Source organism: Gallinula chloropus (genome assembly GCF_964237585.1).
Source record: "Gallinula chloropus genome assembly, chromosome: 2".
NCBI classification, from domain to species: Eukaryota; Metazoa; Chordata; class Aves; order Gruiformes; family Rallidae; genus Gallinula; species Gallinula chloropus.
Window position 1 is genome coordinate 19,960,226 of NC_140086.1, and position 25,427 is coordinate 19,985,652.

At 38.8% G+C, this 25,427-nt stretch overlaps 1 protein-coding gene across 1 annotated transcript in view; it reads right to left on the reverse strand.

The window, feature by feature from the left end:
• The window catches only part of EMC2 (ER membrane protein complex subunit 2), a 41,835-nt gene extending 17,325 nt beyond the window's left edge, over nucleotides 1-24,510 (reverse strand). The window contains exons 1-5 of the mRNA XM_084260441.1: nucleotides 24,446-24,510; nucleotides 17,867-17,980; nucleotides 14,436-14,500; nucleotides 9,982-10,067; nucleotides 7,206-7,263 (exon numbers count right to left, since the gene is read on the reverse strand). Of these exons, the coding sequence (XP_084116567.1) occupies nucleotides 7,206-7,263; nucleotides 9,982-10,067; nucleotides 14,436-14,500; nucleotides 17,867-17,980; nucleotides 24,446-24,485 (363 nt within the window). The 5' untranslated portion in view covers nucleotides 24,486-24,510. The remainder of the gene's footprint in view (nucleotides 1-7,205; nucleotides 7,264-9,981; nucleotides 10,068-14,435; nucleotides 14,501-17,866; nucleotides 17,981-24,445) is intronic.
• Between the last annotated feature and the right edge of the window lie 917 nt (nucleotides 24,511-25,427).

The following is a 25,427-nucleotide window of genomic DNA, read 5'->3' on the forward strand; positions in this document are numbered from 1 at the left end:
CAAAATGAACTCAATCTCCTTTCTCCTTCCACCTTAAATCAAAAGGAAACAAAAAAACAAAAAAACTAGTGCTGCAACAAGATCTGCAGTGTCTGACCATGCAGAACGAGCGACACAAGGAATTCCCCTCATCAGTTTTCCTGAGTTTAGAAGAAAACACTGGAATGGTTATTGGCAGATTCTGTAAATCCAGCATTCTTGATGGAAAAGTTACATATGCCATGCTAAATTAACACTTACAGCGTTAAAAGTATCATATGGACTAAGGTGCTTCGGTATATAACGTATTTATTAAACAGTGAGGCTTTCCAAGCTATTTCTTTTAAAGATTAACAATCCCCAATCTGGCACAAGAACTAATTATCCATTTTTCATGATTCTTTTTAATTAGCATTTGACTAGAAGTGAAGTGAGGATTTGAACATTTATCAACTTCTGCATTTGATTAGTAAAACATTTTGAGAGAGTCTAAGATTTTTCTAAATTTCATGGTTGCAAAGAAAGTATTAGGAGGAGAATTTCCAGGAACTGACACCTCTAAGGAAGGAACAATTTTGCATCGTTATAGCTGCGGCAGCAAATTTTATTTTACATCTTAGAACAAATTTCTTCAATTTTTGAAGTTTGCTTTTAGTGAAGATTTAACATTTTTGAAGAAGTGCATTTGGTCTAAGCATCCAACACACTAATTTCCTTCAAATTCCAACAGGCAAATCAAAACAGAATTGTAAACAACTACAACAGGAAGGAATTACACAGACATCAAAAAATGCCATACAATCTGAACGGCCACAAAAAGGATGTACTCTTACCAAGTGTAGAATTGTTCCATTGTTAACAATGGAAGAAAGTTAGATCAGGCCAGATCTCAAAAATTAATCTATGCAGACGCAGAGCTGCTGAGTTAAAGCTGCTCCTTTAGGGCTAACTTCAAAGCAGAAGTGTAGCAATGGTGAATATAACTCTTTACAGGGTTCTAGGGGGAATCCAATAAACAATAGCCTGTAAAGTCTAACACCAGCTCACAGAAAATTGGTAGAAACTATAAAGGCTAAAAATCTAAAGGCTGGAATCGGAAAACACTATATACCAAAGAAGAATAAGAACAGTTTATGCAGAGGAAAGTAAGGCTTCCCAGATCTGCTGGATTTCTTTGAAGGAGTCACTAAAGAGTGTGGATGAATAAAGATATATGTAAAAGTCAACTTCAAAAATAATTTCAAAAAGATCTCTCACTCCAAAGCCAAAAGCTCTGAAGGAAACTAAGCTGACACAGGGTAGGAGAGGAATGTCTTTGCATGAATAAATAAATTAGCCAAAATATATGAAATGGAAGAGAAAAACCAGTTCTTTGCTGCTATCAAGTTCTCTGCACTGAGAATACCAGTCACCTGTACTAAAAACTACTGCTCAGCATAATCATAACTGATCCCACACGGGAATTAACAGCAAAGTGCTAAAGTTAATTGATGATAATGAGCTATTTAAGTATAAAGAACAAAAGTGAACTACAGTAACAGCATTCACAATAGTGATTGTCAGCATGATAAAACAGCCCCCGAAATTTAATCTAGATAAAGGGTTGCACATAGGGTAAAACAATACTAATGTAACATACACAGCAAAGTGCTCTGAATTTCCCTGTTAGGAAGGAGTGGCTGGAGTTGCAAGACAGTTCTATAAAATGTCGGCTCAATGTTCAGAGGAGACCTTAATAAACAAACCAAACCCAACAAGACAGTGATGCTGGAATTATGAGGTAAGAATACAGAAAAGAACCCATCAGTGGCATAATTTTGCCATTGTATAATTCTGAAATTATCCTGCATTTAAAACTGTGGTTCTGCCCTTTCCTTCCTCGTCCAAACATAAGAAATAAAAAAAGCAAACCAGAGAGGACACTCAGAAGTAATTTTCCTTCTTTAAACCTAAAGCATCCTGTAGATAAATCTGCAAGAAGTTAACAGGAGATCTCTTATCTGTTCAAAATGAATGCACAGATACTGAAGGAGTTTAAAAGAAGTATCACTGTTCAGATGATAAATAGATATCCAATGCTCAGACTCAGTGCTCATTATTCTCATCTCATTTGGCAGAGACAAGGAGCTGAGAAAGAAAGTCAAGACAGTAGTAATAGCACAATGATAGAAAGAGATGCTAGTAATAATGAACTCATACATTCATCATACATAATTGCTGCCTATTTACATGACACTAAGTACTAAGATTTTCCTTCAAATTCTTTTAGTTCTGGATTCCCATATGTCTTCAACTACCTCCTGTGCCTTTTCTGAAACATGTCCAGCTTGGCTAGAAAAAGAATCTCAAAACAGTACAGGGAAGTGTAACTTCATGTGGCCGTGCTGCTGACTGCACACTTGCTCCTGCCCACTCCCAGAAATGACAAGAGTTGTTAGTGAAGTATTATGAACCCTGAAAGACAACAGCTTCACCTAGAACACTACCTTCTTCTGAAAAGTCTATTTTTACATCTTTGTTAACAGTTATATTACTAGACACATTAAGTTAATGAGATTATCCACGTGCCCAAAGCTAAGCAAGCATATACAACATCTTCTTGTATTAAAAGCTTAGTTGAAAAGGTGGCAAGAAGAACAGCAGAATTATCCCAATAAAGATATCAGGTTTTCTGTGAATTAGAATTAAGGCAGAACTTTGTGCCTTATCTTCCCCAGTGTTGACCAAGTGATCTGCAATCTCCTTGATGGTTGAGTTGAATCATGAGAAGCTGCAGGTGCACTAGGATGACAGTGGGACGGGTTAGACACCAGCATGTGTCTTGAACACATTAACTTAATTTGCTTTCTCATCATCAATCTTCTCTGCACTCCTGGAGATGCCACCTCGAGAAAGGCCCAACTGACAAAAATATTTAGCTAATTAAAATATATCAGTCTACATCCAAATTGATCCCCCAAAGCAGAATCTTTGCCAGGGTAAAATAATGCAAAAAGGCATTCAATTTAATCTGATACAGACATGCACATACAGTCTAAAAACTCCTCATTTAATATTCATTACAAAATTGAAATCAATAGCAAAATCAGGGAGCCAACTTTCTGCTTAGGAACTGAGTCCTAAATAATCTTACAGAGCTGGGCTTTCATCTGCTCTCCATATGTAAAATGTCAGTACTATTTCATCTCACATGGCTGCTGTGGGACAAACGAACAAAAATACCCACTCAAGACAATGCTTCCATTTGGAAGGTTCTTCTGGTAAGAGTCCCATTGCCAGAAACGAGAACTTGTATTTCTAATAGAAAAATCACCAAGCCCATGCAAATTTCCTACCAAATTTCACACAAGTATCCAGACCACTAATAAAGATGCCGAGATCAACTTAAGATTTAAAAATGCCCAGAGATCGAATGTGGCGTTGCATTTCCTATCACAAAGCTACACCATTGTATCACATGAGTTTACAAAGGATACTGCTAAAGAGTAACTGCTTACTTCAAAAGACTACCAATCATTTTAAGGGTGGGCAGATTCAGGCATCTTATAAGTAGCATGGTTGGGCATTCAGCCTTATCTCCAGAAGGCACACAGTGTACCTGGGGTTTTTTTTGGTGAGAGAACAGAAATTCTATCTTGCAGAAGCACAGGTTTGGTTCCTTGCAGCGTTCAAATGGTATATGCCTCCACTGTTAGAGCTAAAACAGTTACTGACAGAACCAATACACACCAGGTACCACAGGGAGTAAGAGACATTTCACCAGGAGGCCTCAAAGCTATTTACTGACAGCAGAAAATATAGTGCCTCAAGGCAAAATGTGATTTAATTTTTTTTCTTAAGGGAAGAACAAAAAAAGTGCCCAAGACTTAAATGTTAATACAAACCCCTCTGTTCTCATCTCCTAGGCACCAGTCGAGCCATCTGTTCCCCTACATCTGACCTGTTAACTAGCCACATAATCTTCCATTACCTGGCCTTCTCCCTTGTGGTCCTTGGAGCTCCGCTTCCTTCTCTTTTTACTCAGTTCCTTCTGGGTGGTTTTGGGTATTTTTTCCCTTCTTCTGCTCACCACTTGGGCGCAGCTCAGAAATGAAAGGAGTCTCCCTACTTTCTGCCCCTTCCCACAGCCCTACAGCCATGAGGAGCAACTGCAAGAAAGCCCTGCTTAGTCTCTGTAGGCTGGAACAGATCATGCTCAATACAAATGGGATTTTAAGAAGATGTATTTAATAAAAATTCCACCAGTCTCTACTGAGAACACGAAGTGAAGTTTTTCAAATGCCTGTAACTTAGCCAGTTTGGGTGTTTTTCTCATAGCATAATAAAAGCTGCATTCTACTGAGAGCTCTTTTCCTGTTGGTATCTAAGGCTTCCCTCCAAAGCAGCACAGGATGAGGATTTCTTAATGAAATATATTAACAGCAAACAAAAAAAAGTCTTTTCTACCAACTCTGCTTAAAAAAACCCCAATGCTCCTTACTTTGTTCTGAGGAACAGACTAAATATTGTATTTGAAGATCTGCAAACAACTCAGCCACTGTTCAGCACCAGTAGAAAGATTTTTCAACTGGATACTGCATTAAATTTTAATTAATAAAAAGGCCCTACAATGGAAAATGTTATGCAGGCTTAATAACAGGGTAATGTGCCAGCTACAGCTCTAATTAAAGCCTTCACTTCAACCAAAATGGACAAGAATGTCCTATTAAAATACATACAAGTTGTGCTTTTCACAGTAATCACATTTCATTCATTAATGTTATACTCTTTTAGAGAAGACACAGACTTTTATTCAATGCCTACATGCTTTGAAAAAATGAAACACGATCCCTGAAGTGACAACATTAACATTATTCTACTGTCAAATGAGTAATTTTTTTTCAGCAAGCAAGCTCAGAGAAACATTGAAAGATGGTCATCTTTTAAAAACAAAGATTACTGTGAATTCTATCCCAAGAAATGAAATAAAACAATTACTGTTATCTTAATTTCAGAGTTTTGCATGCAACAAAAACTCATCTGAAAGTGTAAATGGCCATTACATAATCTGAGTAAAAAGTTCACTTTTCACAATGGAAAAGGTAAGTAATTTTCTGAAAAAGCTTTTTCCATGCTTCTATTTGAAACTGTCAGTCGATGCAAAGTATGATTTTACATGATTCGTGTGAACAAATGTCTATGTTTCACTTACAGCACTTGCCAAAACATTTAACGTACATAAGTAACTCCATGTGTCAGCAGAGCAGAAGAAATTGCTATAAGGGAAGGTGAGTGCCAAGACAAACTCAGCAACAGTTTCTTTTTTAAAATCTTGAAATATTTATTTTCCTACAGCAGCCACATGTGTGTATGGAAATAACAGGTAAAAGACACAAAGAAAACTGCACATGACAATTTATCAAAACTTTCTATTTAACTTTCACTCTTCACATGCGAGGCTCAGCCAGCCTATTCTCTCTGGTTACGTAGCAAGGAGCCTTTGCTTTGCATTTAACACTCCAGTACTGTTCTTAGATCTTAAGAAATCCAATAGATCATGCAGCAGTTCTAATATTTACATCTTATGCTTCTAAATATCAGCATTTTATGGATGTTCATGATTTTTTTAGTGAGGAAATCCAAACTGGGTAACCGTCATGCATAATATTTATTTTAAAGTGTACCTTTGCTTTACAGACCACTATGGATGATGTTAGCCATGTTGAGACAGCTCAAGTGGAACAGCCAAGAATGCACACTTCCAAGATCTGTGGTCCACAGAAGTAGTTGTAATATGGTGCTCCATTATTCGCTGAATTGAGCAAAAGGTCATAAAATGTGCACCAAGGTGACCTGCTCTTGTGGCTTCCCTCTTGATGGGTTCCATCTTGTTTTAACATGACCCTGAAACTCTTTGGGCCATACACTGATAAAATCCATCAACATTTACTGCACACAGTTATCCACCCTGTGCTCAAACTTCTACTCAAAAACACTATAGACTTTCAAAGTTCAACTGCAGATCACCTAACATTTGTCCCATAGAACATAGTTCAAGTAGCACTGCTTGAAAGAGAGAGAAAACAGTGAAGAACTGAAACAGTTCTTACCCTTGCACAAACAATAGGGGTCCTCTCACTGCTAAAAGGCACAGACTTTAACCTCCCAACTGTCACCAAGTGCTTAACTTGGTATTAATGTTTCCAGATGGATAGCCTTGAAAATACTTTTCTGCTTTGGTGACTTTGAGTGGGTTTTGGTTGTTGGGTTGTTTAGGTTTTGGCTCTTTGGTTGTTTTTAATATTTAAAGTGATGGCACTTTATTGATATGCAGCTTCCTGATTAGCACCCTTTATCTGTGTTTCTGTAGGTTTTCCCCTCCTGAACAGCAAACCACAACGAATAAGCTGACTGAAGAAAGATAGAGGTTCCAAATGCACCAAGGAAGGTTTACATGAGCCTGCCAGAACATCTGCAATAGCCCAAGTATTACATATACATAGAAGTTCACCCAATAAAGAGAACCAGTTCTTTGAAACCAAGCAACACAAACATATACCTTCAAACGCACAATAATTAATAATAATTAACTGACTTTGCAATATGTGATATAAAAATTTGAAACTCAGTATTTTCTTTGTATTTCTAGTTTTATCCTTGTGGGAAAAATACATGAAAATATATTGCTACAAATTTCCCTAGACATCAATTTTGGCAGCTAATAGCTTAAGGAGGCTTACCCAACAAGGATGCAAAATATGCTTAAAAATACAGCCTGTCTCAGGTTTTGTTTTATACGGCTGGCAAGCTTTCTGGCTTTCTGATTCAAAAGCTACCCAAGCCCTACTTGAGTTTATTCATGCCCAATCTTTAAGTAAGATTAAGCACGAGGAAGACAGAAGACACACAGCAGACTGTATTGGTCCTTTGCATAATAGTCAGGGAAATGGAAAAATATGAAAGGACCCACCTAAACCCTTCTAAGACTGCTGGAAAAGTTGCTAGTTAAAATCCTGTTTTCTACATTCAGTGTTTAAGCAGGTATTCATTCCATCACACCTTCCCCTCATGAAACAAATCTCACTTGTTCTTATAAAGGCAACTAGGGGTATAGAAAGGAAATTAGTTAGAATACAAAAGGAAACAAATACAGCGATACAGACATTTGTCCACAGTGAAACCCACAAAATGTTATGACCATTTCAAACAACAAAACAATGCAGTTCAGAAAAGTCTTTTAAACTTACTGTATTTGTTGAATCTTCTTGTAAAATTCTATCGTATAACTGGATAGCATCGTCATACCTGTTCAAAGAAATCATTTGCATTTATTTTTGCTAAGACAGATCTGACTTTTTGACTGCCATTGCAATAGATAATAAACCTCCTGCATGTTTTATATTTCAAGAAACTACTCTTATACAAAATTTTTGAGTGCTGAATATGAACAGCAAGATCTTTATGTCTCCAAGTTAAAAAAATTCATGGTAATTGCTCCATGGAATACTGCTTCAGCGATAACTTGTATATTTTACACCCAATTTCTTATTCTTGTATCTGTTCTCTGCTTTTATATACCCAATAGGTCAAATCATCACATCCCAACTCTCCCTTCTACCTCTCCTGACAGAAACTCCCGAATTTGAAAGCCCATCCAAAATAATGACTGTTCACTTCTGTATGTTTCTTCTGTTAATATTTTATAAACTATAACCAACCACATACAGTAAACTCGGGGGATTCAAACAGGAGTCCACCTCTAGACTGTACCATAAATCTTGAAAGAAAGTAATTTCCACTATCACTACACAGTTTCTTATTAATTAATTTTGGTATTTGATCATGTTTGAAACAGGTTACTCTAGCTTCTATAAATGATTTACATCTTTTAGGAAGCAGGTCTGTGCATACAGAGTGCTGAGAACAGAACCCAAACTGGACAACTTAAATAATTCAAACCACATTTGATTACACAGCTGCTGTCCTGTCACCACAGAATTAGGCCATATTTTGTGTCTTCATATATAGTTTGACAGGTAGTTTTTCAGAAGTACTACTGACTGATTTTGATGGTACGCATCCCCTTCTTGGACACCCATTTGTGTACTCTCACTGCTCCCTAAGCACTGCTGTATTTTGCACAGCTCAGCTGTCCAGTCCAGTTACTGTCAGGTATGAGAGCCAATGTGGAAGGCAGCAGAAAAGCAAAACCAAGCAGAAGGTGACTGCTACTGAATTGAGCAGACATGCTGCACAATTCTGTATTAATGTTCCCTGTTAGTTGCTGCTTTAACCAATGTATTATACAAGATGTAACGTAATAGCCATAATCCCAGCTTTAAGAGATGAAGTTTCAGTATATTATCCTTTTGATTTGCCAATGTCTACAGGGATGTTCCTCACTGTTTCCTCTTGCTCCTGGGGAAGGCAGGATCTTATCAACTCCTGGAAGTCACTGAGAATTTAACAAGAAGCTTCCTTCTTCAGTTGAACATGTGCTCACTCCAGCCTAAGTCTCCCTAGGTTCTCCAAAGCACCTACAGATGGGTTCTTGTTCAAGATAACCCAGGCCTGAAAACTCTTTTTCTTCTCTGAGTTCAGAAGATGAAACCTCAGCTTTTGTTAGCACTTCTGCTCCTCTGATACTCCAATCTCAAGGATCTAACCTGATGGATAACATTTTGTCTATCATTTTTATGAGCACTTTCTGCAAACCTCTGGCTCAATCTCACTTTACTGCTGAAGCAACACGTGATGTTTCAACAGCAGCCATCTTCCACAAAGACCTGTTGCCATGCAATAACTAACATCTTCAATTTACTCATATCAGCCTGAACAGAATTACCATCTTTTGCACTTCTGAATAGGTTTTGGGAAGGGTGAAAAATCTGCTGCCATTCTCTTGCTGTCTTCCTGCCCTACATCAAATGAAGACAGAAAGAGAGCTAAATTCAATGGAAATTATCTATTTGATATAAAGTCGGCATGAAATGCGGAACATCTAGATGCTCTTGAGACTGCTCCTGGGGTTGTGGAGCCAGTCCAGTTAGCCACCCTTTTCGGTCCAAGCAACAGATATTCATTAGTGGCTCATCAAGTAACATTTTGCAAATTAATTTTGCAAGAATACAATGGATTAAGAACACCTGCTAAATAAACAAATAAATTACATGAAAAAGCATTTAGGGATTTACTTGTAAAGTCTAATTCCATCGTACCAAGACAGCACAAAGGTTCCAAATCTCAACAACTCTGAATGGAAAATGTGGCAGAGAACACATCTGCTAACATTCAAAGGCACTGGAAGCTGTAGGTGCTTTATAACGGAGTGCTGATGTCAAGGACATATCCAAAGGAGAAAGGTGGACAATAAAGCTTAGCCTCAGGTCATTCATCTTGGAAAGCCAAAAAGTGTTAAGCTGTTCATTATTTTAATAATTCCTGTTAATCTTATTAGGTTATAGATCTTCTATAGGATATTTGAAATATGACAATCTGATTTTTAGGTTCTGCCATTCTAGTCCATATGTTTCACGAGTTGTTTCTATAACAATCTCTATAGATGTAATACTTACTAAGTTCTACTGGATTTATACCTGCTCAGAAAACCAGGGCAAGGAGCTACATCCTGCATTCATCAGGAGCACAGGAGAACAATGAAGGAAACCAAATGCTGACACTGATTTTCATATGCCGCTGTAGCTGTGAGATGAAATGTATACCTCACAGAATTCGCCAAAAAAGTGCCTAGTGTTTTATTATATAATGACTTATGCTGTCAAGTAACAGATCTTTTAAACCTATGAAGTCTGAAGGGAAGATTGCAAAAATGTAACACTGCATAATACATGTAAAAATGCAATAAAAATGTCTAAACATTATAGTATGATTGTGCACACCATTATTCTCTATACAGAAGTTGCCCAGCATTGCTTTGCCATGGTTTTATAGTGCCTCACTGCCTTTTTAAGAAATAGCAAGCACCTTTCCAGAAAGTTGGGGTTTTGTCAGTTCAGGTTTTACCTTTCCATAGCTTCAAATCTCATTCCAGTTAATCGTTTAACTCTGTGACTCCCAGGAAACTGCCGTCGTAGTTCCTGAAGACAAAACTATACAAATAAAACCAAAAATAATTAGCTACACAGAAGCTGGAAGAAAAAAAAACCAAAAAGAAACAGTCCTTGACTGATGAATTCCACAACCTGACCTGTCACGTCTTATTAACAGCAAATAGCCATTTTAGAAGTAAGCAATAAAATGTATTGATAAAAAGAAGCTCAAAAACTGAAACTTTGTCTGTGAGAAGACTAATTCTAAGAAATATCATTCATACATGTCATTAGATTGTCAGGCCTTCTTGGAAACAGTTATTTGCCTAGGAAATTAAACTCACCTATTAAAACAGTTCTGATACTATTAAAACTTGAGGTTTCCTGAGCTGCCTCATAATAACATAAGACAGGAAAAAAACCAAAATAAAGACAGTAAGAGCTTATGTGATACTTCTTTAATAAATGGATATCTCACAATGGAACAAACTATGTTAATACTATGCTTTCTGTTTATTTTTAAAATAAAACTTTGACATCCAAAGAAAATGTTTGTCACTGGCATGGGTTGAGCCTGCTGGCACAAAAGGCATAGCTTCAACTCCTGAAATCAATGAGACACCTGGGCTGGATAAAAGGAATTCATCACAGGCAGATTTCTCTGGATTAGCAAAAAAGGACGTTTGGTAGAGTGACTGAGTCACAACTTCCTCAGAGCAAACTAACTCTAACTGTATCATGCATGTGGCTAGATAGCATTGCAAAGTTTGTGGCTCACTCATTATGGTGGGAGGCAGGACAGTGCCCAGGCTCTCAAAATCACATTAAACATCTTACACAGAACCCTCCATTTTCAGGCATCTATTCATACAACTCAGCCTATGAACTTCTTTTTCAGCTCTAAGGTTCCAGCAGAGACCAATCTACATAATCCAATCCATCTCATCACATCCACTTGTAAAAGGAAAAGAACAGAAGCGATTCAGTAAAAAGCAGTAGGTTCCCTCTCTGTTTCAGTGGGTAAGGGGCTAGAGCACAGCAAAGAAATAATCACATTTCTCTCAGATACAAAAAAAAAAAAAGCAAAAAAAGACTGAAAGAAAACTAATCTAAGTGGTATTGCTTAGCCTCAAGTAAGCACAGGGTATTTTCATCATTATCACGTGAGTTTCCAATGAACCAAGACCTCAGCAATAACATTCCACATAGCAAGATTCAGGCTTAGAGAGAAAGTTTACTGGCACTCTGAGTGATGTCTATGGTGAACTGCTGCTGATCTGGACAACAAATTGCCATGAAAACCTCCACATACTTAGCAGCACATTATGTGACATCTGAACGAATCTGTGAAGATTCTTAAGAGACAGGAAAACTTACATAGCATTTCAGGAAAGTAGCTTCACATTTTTACAATACAAACAATCTCTTACATTTTAAAAACAACTTCTGCAGACAAAAAAAATCCACTGTGTGGCCCAGTGATCTGGGAATCTGAAGGACAGTGGCTTTCAATATAAAAACATAAAATTTTTAAATATCAAAAAATCTAACATTTGCAATAATGTTAAACTCCACAACCTGCAGATGGACTTCTACATCTAGAAAAACCCCACTGACAATATAAAATCAGTCGATGAAGCAGCACTCAAGTGCAGAAGTACTACAAGACCAAAATTGTTCAATTAGCTCTGACTACATGATCATTATTCAACCAAGCACAGCAGGCACCAGGCCAAAATAGACTCCTGTCGATTAAGACATCAAGCACAATAAAGTCACATGAAGAATTGACAGTCATGAACAACACACTATAACACTTTTGAAAACAATAGGGCATGAATAAGCTATGATAGGTGTATCTTCAAAACACCCTGGACTCAGCAGTCCTGAATGTCTCCTCTTTAAATTTACCCTGTAACCTCCACTTCAATTTAAGTTATTGAGGACTGGTTCTGCAATATGTCAATAATCTACTTTCAAGATTCTCTCAGAAACTCAGCAGTTACAATGGTAAATCTCAGTTGTAAGTGAAACTTTTATTTGCAGTTAATTTGCTTACTGATTTTTTTAGTCACGTTGGGTTTTAATTTTAAAGGTCTGACAAAGGCAAACAAGAAACCTGGACTTCAGGGTGTAAAACACTGGCAGTGCAAGTGCCTGCCTGACAGCAGAATGTGATTTCACTGGCTGACTGCAGCCAGGGAACGTGTTACGCAGAGTCACTTTGTGCAGGACAGACAAGACAACAGTAATAAAAAGTGGAAAGAACAAGAAAAAAACGTAGATAAATGACTCTGAAAACTGTTTTGCCTCCTCATTTGGAGCAGATGAGGCCTATCTCCCCCTAAGCAAAATCCAACACAGCTGTCTCACTGCTAAAAAACAAAAGTTCCAAAGCTGTTTGTCTACTTCAGGGCTGTAGCAAAAAGCCACATATGATGTTGACTTGTTTGAAATAACTGCTTCTTTACTATAAATCAAACTTTTAAAAAGCAAATTTTAAAAGCAACTAAGTTTTGGTTTTCTTCTAAGCTTTTAAGCTCCTTTCTGAGCTGCATATAAAATGTTGCACTCCCTCATCTCAAGCAGTATTCCTTAGAGGGCACAGAAACTGAAATTTAAAATCCCTGCCAGGGTTAGTAAAAATAAATAGTGTTTCACAACTGATCTTTCAACACTGGCTTCCTCAACAATTTTGTGAAAGTCTTCCTAAAAAGACCCTGAAAATAAAGACCAAAACTGGTTTTGATATACATCAGAAAACAGAAATACATTTATTTTAACAGCAAGTCTACTTGTTTTTGTTTAAACAGATAGCTACACTAAACCAGTATTTTCTTCCCAGGAACAAAGGAAAGGGAAGTTCAGTGGGTTCATGTCAAGTTCGGCGTGTTGTGCTGCATTTTCCAGCGTACCCCACTTCACCACATACATATGGGATGCAAGATAAACCTGTCTGGCTCTGCCTACTTTCAAATTGCCCTTCTCCCAGCTACATCCTCTAGTCTGACCCCTTGTACATTACAGACCATTAAGTTTCACCCAAACGACATCACATGCAGCTCAAAGACTTTATGGGGCATTTTGCAATCTGACAGAGAACAAGACTCCGGAAGAGTAATCTCCATGAAAGACACAGACTCCTGAAAATATCTTTCTTTTTACTCAGAATAAGCTCAAACTTTCTGGCTTTCAGGGCACAAGACAAGCTCATGTTTTTTTCCCCCTGGTCTTTTTGTAAAGGAGGGATAAAAAAATTATTAAGATTTGCCTGCAAAACATACTTTTGCTTTTCCAGTAGCTGCCTTTAAAGGATTGCCTATCTATGTAATATGAGATAGGGAGCTGCTTTGGTAGGGGGGTTGGACCCGATGATCTCTCGAGGTCCCTTCCAACCCCTACGATTCTGTGATTTGTTGGAGTGGTTTTGTTTGCTTCAGTGTTTTTAAATTTTTATTCTAATGAACAGGTGCTACAGTTCTAAATAAACTCATTTTATGAGTTTATCTATATTGTTATTAGTATAATTCAAATAAATTTGCATATAAATTGACTAAACTCACGCATCCATTAACAGTATTTTTTATTAAAAAAGACTGAATAATTTGGATTGCAAGGGACCTTTGGAGGTCACCTGCTCCAAATCCCTACTCAAAACAAACCCAGCTCCTACGTGAGTGCACTTGCACTCTGAGCATCTCCAAAGGAGATTCCACATCTTCTCTGTGCCACCTGCTCAGAGGGTTCACTAACCCCGCTGTTAATAACTTTTTCCTAGTATCTAATTGTCACTTCCTTAGTGGCAGCTTATGTCTCTCACTCTTGTCTTTTGCTGTACACCTAAAAAAAAAAATCCGTCTCCACCTTCTTTATACCCTCCCATTAGTACATATTCAAAGGTAACACTAAAATCCTGTCTTAGCATTCTCAGGACTTAACAAACACAGATCTCTTAGCCTTTCCTTATACATTATGCAGTCCAACTGCTTATTCATCTTGAAGACTTACCCCAATATATCAATGCCTTTCTTTGATGATAGCCAACATGACATATAATATGATATGCATGACAGGCTCTTTTTCCTCAAAACATTCAAAAAAACAATATAATTTGAGAGTTTTTCAATAAACAAACCCTGTCTGTACTGTTTGGCAACTGCAGTATTATTCTTGACATTTAGCCCATGCCAGAGTAGCTGTAAATATTTTCATGGCTATTGGAAGAGACATGATCTGTCTAAACAAAAGTCACACATTAGAGAAGGTGGGTGGAGGTGGTTTCTTCCCAGCAGTGTATTTCTCGACAGATATTCTACCACTCTGAGCTATGGAGTACAGAACATCCTGTAACTGTCCAAAGAACTATCTAGAAGAGATACCCAGGAAGAAAACTTGAGGTTTGAGGGAAAAGTCAACTTGAAAACTTACCAACGCCAAATCATCTCGACTGCAGTCCAGGGCAGCAATCATCACCTGTTCGTATATTATCCAAACTGAACAGAAGAGAGACATTAAATGCAGATAATTGATTTTCTTTTTAAAGGTAATGGGAAACACCTACAATTTAAATAAGATTAATGAATTCTGTCTGTAGATTTTTCTCCCTCTACTGCTGTGATCACTACTGAAACAGGGACATTTTAAGAAACTGCTGGACTTAATTAAAAGAGCATTTAAGCAATTCTATTGCTTTTAGTAACTAAGTACCTTTTGACATCTTGAAAGGCAAAAAAGCTCTTAATTCTCTGCTTTTCCTAACATTATAGCTGTAGTCTTCTAAGCAGATCCCCATTAGCACTTGCTCTCTGATCAGACCTGGAGAACAGCTGTTTGGGCTAGAAAAAAATCCAAACTTCCCTTAACCATTTCACTGCTTAAAGTCATAGAAATGGTGTCATCTTCCTGGATATGAATAACTACTCTAAATCAGTAACAGATTACATTACTTCTGTTCTAGGCCTACCAAGGTCTTAACATAAAGAACTTAACAGCAAAGCTACACAAGTTGCATATAAGAGAGGTTACAGTAGAAGGAAACATGCAATGCAAGTATTAGAAACACTGTTTTGAACTCATGTAAAGCAAATCAGATGTACCCTGTGTTTCACAGAACTGAAACAGAAGCAAATGTCTTCAAAATAAAAATATAAAAAATAAGAGAAAAATATAAAGATAACAAAAGCCCTCTCAATTTTATAAAGTTTCTGTTACATGATTTTCCCATTTAAAAAAAAAAAAAGTAAACTATTTTTTGCTAAGTATCCAAAAAAAGAGAAACCAACACAGTACATGTCTGTAACCCCTCTTTCCCCATTGGAACTACATGTAAGACTTATATTCTGGTTTTATTATAGCATATACCTTTTTCCCATTACTATAAAAATATATACAGACAAAATACAGATAACATATATCCATTATATAAATTATATATTGCCTTAAAAAAAATAATCTAGACACAAGATTAAGATACTTTTCTACTTTATGAAATTGGTCTCCCTGTGCAATCATACCTCGACTTCAGTGCTCTACCTCTAACAGAGGTTGCTGTCAGATATGAGGTAAGAGAACACTTGTAAGAGAATCAAGTATCCAGGTAGGAGGGATGTGTTTTTCTAACCTGCACTAGGGGTTTCTTGTTCAAGCCTAAAATAAAACAAACAAACCCCCCCAGAATTTTATTTCTCTATTTTGAAGTCCAACTCTATAGCTTTGGATTACTGATAGTCCCTAAGAAAATCACAACTTTTGATTAACATTATGATGTGGATGACACTATTCCTGCCCCTTGGATTGCACATTAAGTAACTTTTTTTGTTTGTTTTAAAAACAATAAAAATAATAAAAATCTTTTTTTTCCTCCAATTACATTGGCTGTCTTCTGCCTGCAGAAACCAAGTTACAGAGATACCCAAATAATCTATCCCACTGCATTCATTATTTTCCCTTCTACATGGATTCTGAAATTAACCATTGTAATATCCAGGTATTTTCTGAAAACACATGAAGCAGCAAGACTAACATCCATCTTAAGACAACTGATTCACCTTCCATAGCTACCCAAGAAAGAATTTTAGGTCTCCTATATGTTTCCAGGGGTCATTCCTGGCTTTTATTTGTTTTAAACCCACATAGAGTTACCACTCTGTTACTACTTTAAAAAAATCCAAACAACAACAACTAAGAAACAGAATGCAAATATATAAATAAATTTCTGATATTTCTACGGATTCCCTAAGAACCTCAGGGACATTGCAGCTACCTTACTTCATGAATTCTGAAGGCTGAGTTTATGAAAGAATAAAACAAATATATCTTGAAAAGAAGGACAAACTCAACACTGACAAGAAAGGAATGATCCAGCCTGTATTACTGAAAGATGTTTCAGAAAGACATCAGATCTGAGAGGGGTATCAAGCTCAAAAATTTCTTACTAGCAACATGGTAAGAAGAAAGTAAAATCAAGGTTAGTTATCAAAATTCCTCTGAAGCAGGGGAAACCTATGACAACTTTCTTGCAGGTGGCTGTATTAAGCTTATCCATCCAGTCTAAAAACAAGCAAGTTCCTCACAGCTACAGTGCAAGACTCCCTGACAGTGCAGTATCTTCTTCAGACACTGAATCTCCAAACGTGCTTCATGACTCACTGCTATATGCAGCAGTGACTTCAATACATGATACCTGGGGTAGATTATCCATGTACTTATATCCAAAAAAGTATATTTGCAGTTTCAAAGAACTCAAGAACAGAATTAGAGCTCAGAGGGTGAAAGACAAAACCAGAGCAAAGCAGCAATATAAAGCAAATCCGATCTGAAGGACCCCAAACATAATACTGAAAGATTCATCACCTTATAAGAAAGGGAGGCAAAGTGTCTTTCTGAAATGACTGTGGATTTTAATTCCTGAAACACTGTGTGAAGTTAGGCATTTGAAATGAAAGTCAACTTCCTAAACTAAGTGAACAAATTAACTAATTGAGCAAGTTCATTATACTGTAACTTTTATTAGTAGATACACTGCACTACTGTGGCTGCTGAAATCTGCTTGTGACTGTATTACAGCTGTTAGTTACATGGAACAACTACAAGAGAAATGCATTAAAGAGTGTCTATATTAAATTACCTGAATTATAAAGAAGGGGAAAAAAGAGAGAAGAACAAGCATTAAAATAAAAACCTGTGTGATATTAATACACAAGCATATACAATCTCTATAGAAGATACTTTGGTTATACTATGGCTTATTTTATACTTAGAGAGCAATAAAGAGTGCTGTTGTATTGTGACATGCTTGTAAACAATTCTTTTTTAGTATGAAATGTTATATCCAAGCTTCTGTCTACTGAAATCAGTATAGTAGTTAAAATTCTCTGAAAATAATAATTGTAATAATTTCATGAATAGTGGAAACTTCAATTGACCTTCAATTATAACACCACAAATGCAATGCTATTATAAAAGCAGCCTTAAAATTAATTCCTGCAGTATGTAAGAGTTGCTTAAGGAATGCCTTTATCTGTTACAAAAAGATACTTTACAATTTTAGCTGCAGTGCTAAAATCAATCCAAGAACAGCTCTAACACAGTTTCACACTAAATTTTCACATAATTGGCCTAACTACTAATCTAGCAAACAGTTCTAATAGGTAATTTTTCCATCTGTTTTCACTGCAGCCCATATTTGGGAAAAGAAATAAAATCCAGGAATTCTGTCAGTCTAATAGACTAAGAAAGCAATATATATTTAATCAACATCAGCAGATACAGAAAGGCAATACAGAAGTACAAAGTGGAGACTGAAAAGAGAAAACAAAATCAGATAATGGAAGTTTTAAAAATAAGGATTGTTTACTTACTGTCATCTCCAAGTTTAGATGCATATTCATTAATTAACTCTTCTCCAACATCCACTATCTGTTCACTGTTTCGGTAGTTTTCTTCCCTCCATTTCCTCATTTTATCGCGCATATCTGGGGGCCAAGGGGAAGGAAAAAATAAAACAACTGAGATTTCCAGACAGCAACTGAATTTTAATTTTATTTCTGAAAAATATACATGGGAAGAATGGGTTTGGAGAGCAAGAGATCTAAAAAAAGTGACTTCTGGCAAAATTAGAAAATTCCTAGAGAACAGATAGGTGTATCAGACCGCTGAAACCATACCACTCAAACTGTGCTCACACTGTAACATAATCGGTTCCATTTCTAAGTTTGGGGTCTCTCAGGTTAGTAATGTATGCAGTAAAGACCCTTTATACCAAGTTATCCAATAAATAATAAAGTTTAACAGACATTACCCATGGTCAGGAAAAGCAGGCTACATGAGATTTCTCCCAATTAGTTTCACACACTTACAAACAGTACTAAATTTGCATTTCTGCTCCAGGTGAACAAATTTTCACTTGAAGGATTAGAAAAACTATGAGAACTCAATCACTGCTCACATTTACCAGTGTAAGCAAAATGCTGCTAACTTCCACTTTAAAAAGAATTTGCACACTCCTATGGAAAGGAGCCTCAAGAAGGGCAGCAATGGAAGTGAAGGCTTTCTACACCAGGGAAGTGCCCAGAAGTATAAAACCGATCATGGTTTACCTAGGTAACATTGAAGAGAGTTTATTTTAGCTTTTTGGTTGTTGTTATTTCAAAAGTACATTTACTATGAATCAGATCTTCAAAAGAGCACACATACTTAGGAACTCAGCTAGAGAGCACTACCTAGACAAAGTTTTAGTTATCCTCTGGATCAAGAAACTGCTAAGAATGTGCTTTTATATGCACACATAAATTAATATACATGTTGAGATTCCATATACAGGAACAAATTTTGAGGAACCTTACAGAAAACAGCTTCCCTTAATAGATACTGGCTTTACTAATATGAAGGTACCATGACAACTGTTGCCAGTATTTTTTTTTGAAACTTTACAGCAGTTGGAAAAGCAGACACAACGGCAGAGCTAAACACTGTCAGTTTTTCTTGCACTTCAAAATGCACAGTTAATATAACTGACAGTGAAAATTAAACACCAAATTTTCTTCCATCTACCTGAAGCAATCTCAGATCGCTCATAACACTGCTATTGTGCTACATTTTTCTACTTTGAAATGAAACCAAAACCACTGCAGGGTTACATTTCATATGCACGGGTAAAGTTAAACGGCTCTAGACACATGATGGTCCTTGGAAATTCAAAGTTAGACAGCAAGAATGTTTGAGAACACAAACATTCACAAAAGCTGACAAGCTAAACCCATAAAAATAAATAAGCTGTCTGACTTCTACCTCCTCATTTACTTGGAAATTATCAATGCTTCCATTCCAGTGTGATTCCAAGTGGAAGAGTGTCTGAATTATGTGTAGCAGAAGGCACATCTACCATTCATCACCCACTACGGCATTTACAGCAAAGGAAAAAATACTGCAGGACAGAGAATAGTCAGATGATGACCAAAAACCCCAGGTAAAAATAAATGTTCTCATTCATGTGAAACTACCAAAAGGCTAGATAGTTTCAGGAATACTGAGTTTTATGTAAAAGGTAGAAGGATGAAAATGTTAAAAACGGCAGGGAAATTTATGCAAGGCTTTTGACAACACTGTAAAACTTTATGAATTTTTTATTATGAAACTATCAAGAGTCAGCCAATAAATCTTGGAAGCAAATCTACATCTAGCATGTAATACAAAGTTGGGTTGTAGCAAATGGGAATATTAGGGGAGAAAAATTGTTGAAGAAATGTCTAGTTTAAACTACAATTACCGTCACACATATAGGCTGGTCCTGAGCAACTGATACACTTGTTTCAGCCTTAAATTCTTACAGTAGCAAGCTCTGCACATAAAACTCAGAACATTACAAGTTCAAAGGCACAGAGGCACTTGCCACAGTGTGGCTGTTCTGTAAAAACATGCAAGCAGACTGCAGGAAGCTGAAGGAAGTAACCTGATTTATTTTTGTGGCTGTTAAGGTGTCAGTTAACTTAGCCTACGCAACCAGACATGAAGTAACCCTCTTATAATTACTTATGCTTTGATTGTTTAGTTGGATCACAGATTTCAAGTCATGGGTATCTAGAAGCATCGGTTCAAATTAAGTTACTCCTACTAGTAGAGACATACATTGCATACTCCAAAATATTATCTTGACATGTAATAACTACTACCACCAGCAGTCACGCAGGGACCCCAAAACATTATTTCTAGATCTCATCTGTATATCATTCTGCTGCAGGCACCAAATCTTCCACCATGCCTCAGCTCCACCCACTCTCATCTTAGAGAATAAGAATCAAACCAGAAAACCTCACAAATCCACCAATTCAACCAGCTTACCTAAACACACAGGGTGTGTGGTGACCTGGCGACTGTTTCCAGATCCCTGGCATTACCCAGGCACCTGACTGGGCCTTTGCTGGTGCAGGCAGAGGCAAAAGTGGCTCAGCTGGGCACTGTGGATGCTGCCTCCAATCTTAACAACTTTCAGCTTTCGAAGCGGCCTCAACAACAATCCCAGCATCTCGCCTTTGCCTGCTGTAATCCCTTAGAATCACATCTAAAACCCTGAGTAAACTGATCTGTCTCTTTAATTACTAAAAATTAGGAATAGCTAAAAGCAAGCAAGCATAGTATGGAACACAACAAAACCATCACACCAACATTTAATCGCACACTGATTATGATAGACATAATACGTTCAACTGTGTTCTATTTCCTAGTGTCCTCCCATACAAAGTAAATGTGAATTCCATTTCCAGCTCACAGGTAGGAGCTAATTTTGTCATCTGAAGTGGACTCTAACTAGAGATACTAAAGACAAAAGTGCTCAATTTAAAAATTCATGTGGGATTGTCTTTGTTGTATGTGATGTCCCCAGATACACATATTTGCAAGGACCAGATATGTATATTTGCAAGAAAATGGCCTTGCATATAGACTCTGTTGCATTTAATCGTATAATAATTTCATGATATTTCAAAAAAATACAAAGAATTCCTTGAGAAAAACCTCACATGAACATGTGAAAAAAACTTGTAGCGTGCTACTGCTTAAGCAGTGTGATGTGTAATATAGAAAATAGCAATTATTAATCTAATGATCCAGAAAACAAGTAACTTCAGCAACAGTCGTTGTGAGCTATTCAAAATCTTCCAAAACATTCTTTTCACTTTTTTTCAATTTATATTAAAAGAAAGATAGTTTAGAGAATATTCCCTTTCTCGTTTTGGTTTTGATATCCAGTGAAGAATTATTGACTAGAATAAGAATTGCTATGAAGGCATTCAAAGGTTTCCAGAAATCCCGCCTATCAGTAGCCAAGAATCACTGCTTCATCCAAGCTGGGTTTGAGATGTTAATGCTACTCCTGTGCAAGGCAGAGAAAGAAAACATGGTTTACTTTGTCCAGTTCTGACAATATGTCAAATGAGTTTTCTGTGACAGCCAATTGCCATTTTTAGTTGTTGACTACCATGACTGCTTCTTATTTGCAGATCACGCTAGTTCTGCACATACAAGCTACCCTGTGTGCTACAAAAACTGCTCCTAAAAATAAGTTAGAGGTGTATTTTTCTTTTTTTACCTTAAATGTTTCCACTCATAGGTCAAATTAATCTTTAATATATCACTGAAACCGTGTTAAATATTTATGAACAATCTCCATAAAGTTCTACATGGCTTAAGAGGCTGCACATCCCCAGTTACAACTGATGTGCTAAGTGACTACATCACGCTTCCTTGCCAGACTTGCAATTCTTGGCTCCCTGTCACTCCACAAAGTCTCTAATTCTTGAAAATACAAAGGAAGCAGGACACAGCATGCCATTTTCTACAGGAAAATTAGCAACAGTGGCAAAAATAATAGAAGAACATACCACCTGAAGACTCAAGTAAGTAAACTGTAACATATATGATGCACATCCATATGCAACCATTACTTTTAATATACAATGGCACCCTGAAGCCATGTTTGGATCACCTAAGTCCACTGATCAAAATCCAGAAGTTAAAGGAGATGTTTTCCTGCTCCACAGGTTTAAAAACACTCTTTAGAGCTCAAGAAACAGCTGCAGACAAAGGAAGAAAAAAATAGCATCTCAAGGTGGAAATCAGAGCTGGTTTCAGTTATCTTCCCTAATCAGCTGCGCAATGCACTTACCTAACACACAATTTATTAACTGTTAAACTCCCACCCTTGTCCTAAAGAACCTGAGTGAAAAGTGAAACAAGGAACAAACTGTATTTCATCTGCCTCAAGTTTCTCTTCTTCCCTAATCTCCAATCAGTTTTGTCTTTGAGCAATATATAAGAACACCTTGTTTAGAAACACCTTGTTTAGAAAGGACTGAGCTGATAAAGAACATATTTTGAGGTTACTGTCAACCATAAACTTGGTTTCACAGAAATTAAGCATTTTCGACAAATTCAAGATGAACTACACTCAATTTCTAGAGCTTTGTACAAATTCTTTCCTAGAGACTAGGTCACAACACTGCTGGGGTCACCCCACTCATGAAAACCCTCACTGCACCAGGGATAGAGAGAACAGCCACCTTCTGGAGAAGAGCCTTTCCACCGTCTGCTGCAGGGATCAGCTCATCTTTACACTACTTTGCATCTCTTAAAATAGAAGAAAAAAGTATTTTTCAATTGCGGGCTTCTAAAGGACAGGAAGCTGCCTGTATCAATGCAGGTATTCCATTATGCTGCAAGACTTTAACTGGGATGTTAACTGATAGATACCAACCAAGAAGTTCATATGACAAAACTCACTTGCTGGTCCCCCAAAATTTCACATTCAACACACCCAAATGCAAAACCATACACCTAGCACAATGCCTCAAATGTCAATCAAAATTCCTGGAAACAGAGTATGGAGGTTATTTCTAAGAGCAGGATGCTCACCTCAGTATGAAATAGCCAAGTCCAAAAGCAGTACGCTTGAGCCTTTATACGTTAGAGGATAAAGACTTCATCTCTAAAATACTCTCACCCAAAACAATCTAGGATTAAACATACAGAAACATATCCACAATGCACATTACCTATCCTTGGAAAGAAAAATGAGATTTTTCACATCACTGACACCTGAGAACCACAGTAAGAAAAAAACCCTAAATCTCTGGACTTCATAAAAGATGGGCAAGTTACTGGCATCTGCTAAAATACATCCCAAGCAATCAGAATCACAGAACGTTAGAAGTTGAAAGGGACCTTGAAAAATTATCTAGTCCAGCTGCCCTGCCAGAGCAGGATCACCTAGACTATATTGCACAGGAACGCATATGGGAGGGTTATGAATGTCTCCACAGAAGGAGACTCTGGGCCGTCTGTAAACGTTCCTCCTCTTATCCCCAAACCAAACTAACTGATAATCTGTGCCTGGGGAATTATTCTACTGCTCAATTTTTCTTCACAGACCAAAAACCAAAAGAACACACAGCTTCTGCCTGCTTTGTCCTCTCTACTATATCATATTTGTAATGTATTAGACCACCTAGGCAAAGATTCCCCCTTTATGGCCAGAACTATGGAGAAGTGTTATTCTACTCCTGACAGAAGACTGTAATGGGCCTGAGCACTGTACGAACTCACATTTGAACAAGTACTGCTTATGAGAGAAGAACCATTGAGAAGGTCAGGTAATAACAAAATATTCATTACAACCAACCAAACGTGCAAGGTACAGAGACCTCTGGAACAGGATTTTCAAAATCTTTTATGTCCCTTCAGAGCTACCGGGAGCTAATGCTCATGATCAGGAAAACACCAAGTAATTGTCATGCCCTCCAAAATCTGAACTGAGACAGAAACTGCTGATCCAACCAAGAGCCCATATACTCTTGCATGCGCTGTGTCTGCATTTTTGGGGGCTGGGTGTGTGTGTGTGTGGGGGGGTGGTGTCGAAAATCAGGGTAGCAGGAACGCTCCTCCACTGATCTCCGCGGAAGCACAAAGCAGGGCAGCGGCTGACGGCGCCCGCCCATATCCGCGCTTGGAGAGGGGAGGGCAGCGTAGCAGCGAAGCTTCCCCCGCAGCGCACCGGGAGCAAGCTCGGGGCCCTCTCCGGGCGCGTTACAAGCCGGCGGACCCGGGGTCACCGACGGGCTGGGCACAGGTCGCGAGCTACCTTCTCCGACAACGCCGCCCCGCTTATGCCGGCCAGCCGGCCGCCCCACGGCTCGAGGAGCCCGGCAACGGCCGCAATCGGAGCCCTGACCTCTTGAAGCCGCCCCGGCCCCGCCCGGGTACCGCCACCGCCCGGCACCGGCTGCCGGGGCGCAGGCGCCGGCCTGCCCCGGGCCCGCCGCGCAACGAGGCTTCGGGGGCACCGCGCAGGTGCGGGCACCGCCGTCCCCACCCCGCGCCCGGGGCTCGGACAGCCCGGGCGTGGCCCCGGCCCCAGGCGGGAGGCCGCCGGCCGGCCGCGGCGTTACCTTCCCAAGTCACGTCGTACATCTCCGACACCTTCGCCATCTTGGCGGCCGCCCGCGTGACGCGCCGCTGTGACGGTCCCGGCCGTCATTGGCGGGCGAACGGGCGGCGTCCCGCGGCGGGCAGGCCCGGCCCGGCGCAGGGCCCGGCGGGGCGCGGGTCCGTCTGACGCGCCCGCCCCAGCTGAGCGCCACCCGCCTGCGCAATCCCGCCGAGGGGCTGCAGCCGTCCTCTCACTCCTTTTCCGTGGCACCGTGTTTGTCCTGCATGTGGCTGGAGAGGCCTGGCTTAGCTGAATAAAACCGTGTCCGCTGCTGGGTTACTCTGAACTGGACATGGCGCTAAGGGCTGCACGTTAATGTCAGTTATTTTATAATCCACGTAAACCTTATGCAGCCACTTCCCATGGTACAGAGCTTTACACCTCAGATCACAGAGTCACAGAACGTTAGGAGCTGGGAGGGACCTTGAAAGATCATCTAGTCCAACCTCCTGCCAGGGCAGGATCACCTAGACTAAACCAAACAGGACCGTGTCCAGGCAGGTTTTGAATGTCTGGAGACTCCACATCCTCTGGGCAGCCTGTCCCAGTGCTCTGTCACCCTCACAGTAAAAAAGTTCCTCCTTATATTTGCATGGAACTTCCTCTGCTCCAGCTTGTACCTGTTGCCCCTTGTCCTGTTGCTGGCCATCACGGAGAAGAGCCTGGCTCCATCCTACTGACTCTTGCCTTTTACATATTTATAAATATTAATAAGGTCACCCCTCAGTCTCTTCCAAGCTCAAGAGGCCCAGCTCCCTCAGCCTTTCCTCACTCATAAGGAAGGTGTTCCACTCCCTTAATCATCTTGGTGGCCCTGTGCTGTGCGTATGGTGACAGTACGCATGGGGAGACACCCAGTGTGGTTTCTTTTGAGAAGGTGAACTGGCAGCGTATTTGATGCCCTTGGCTCCTGGAGACAAGGATGAAGATTCTGCATGTCT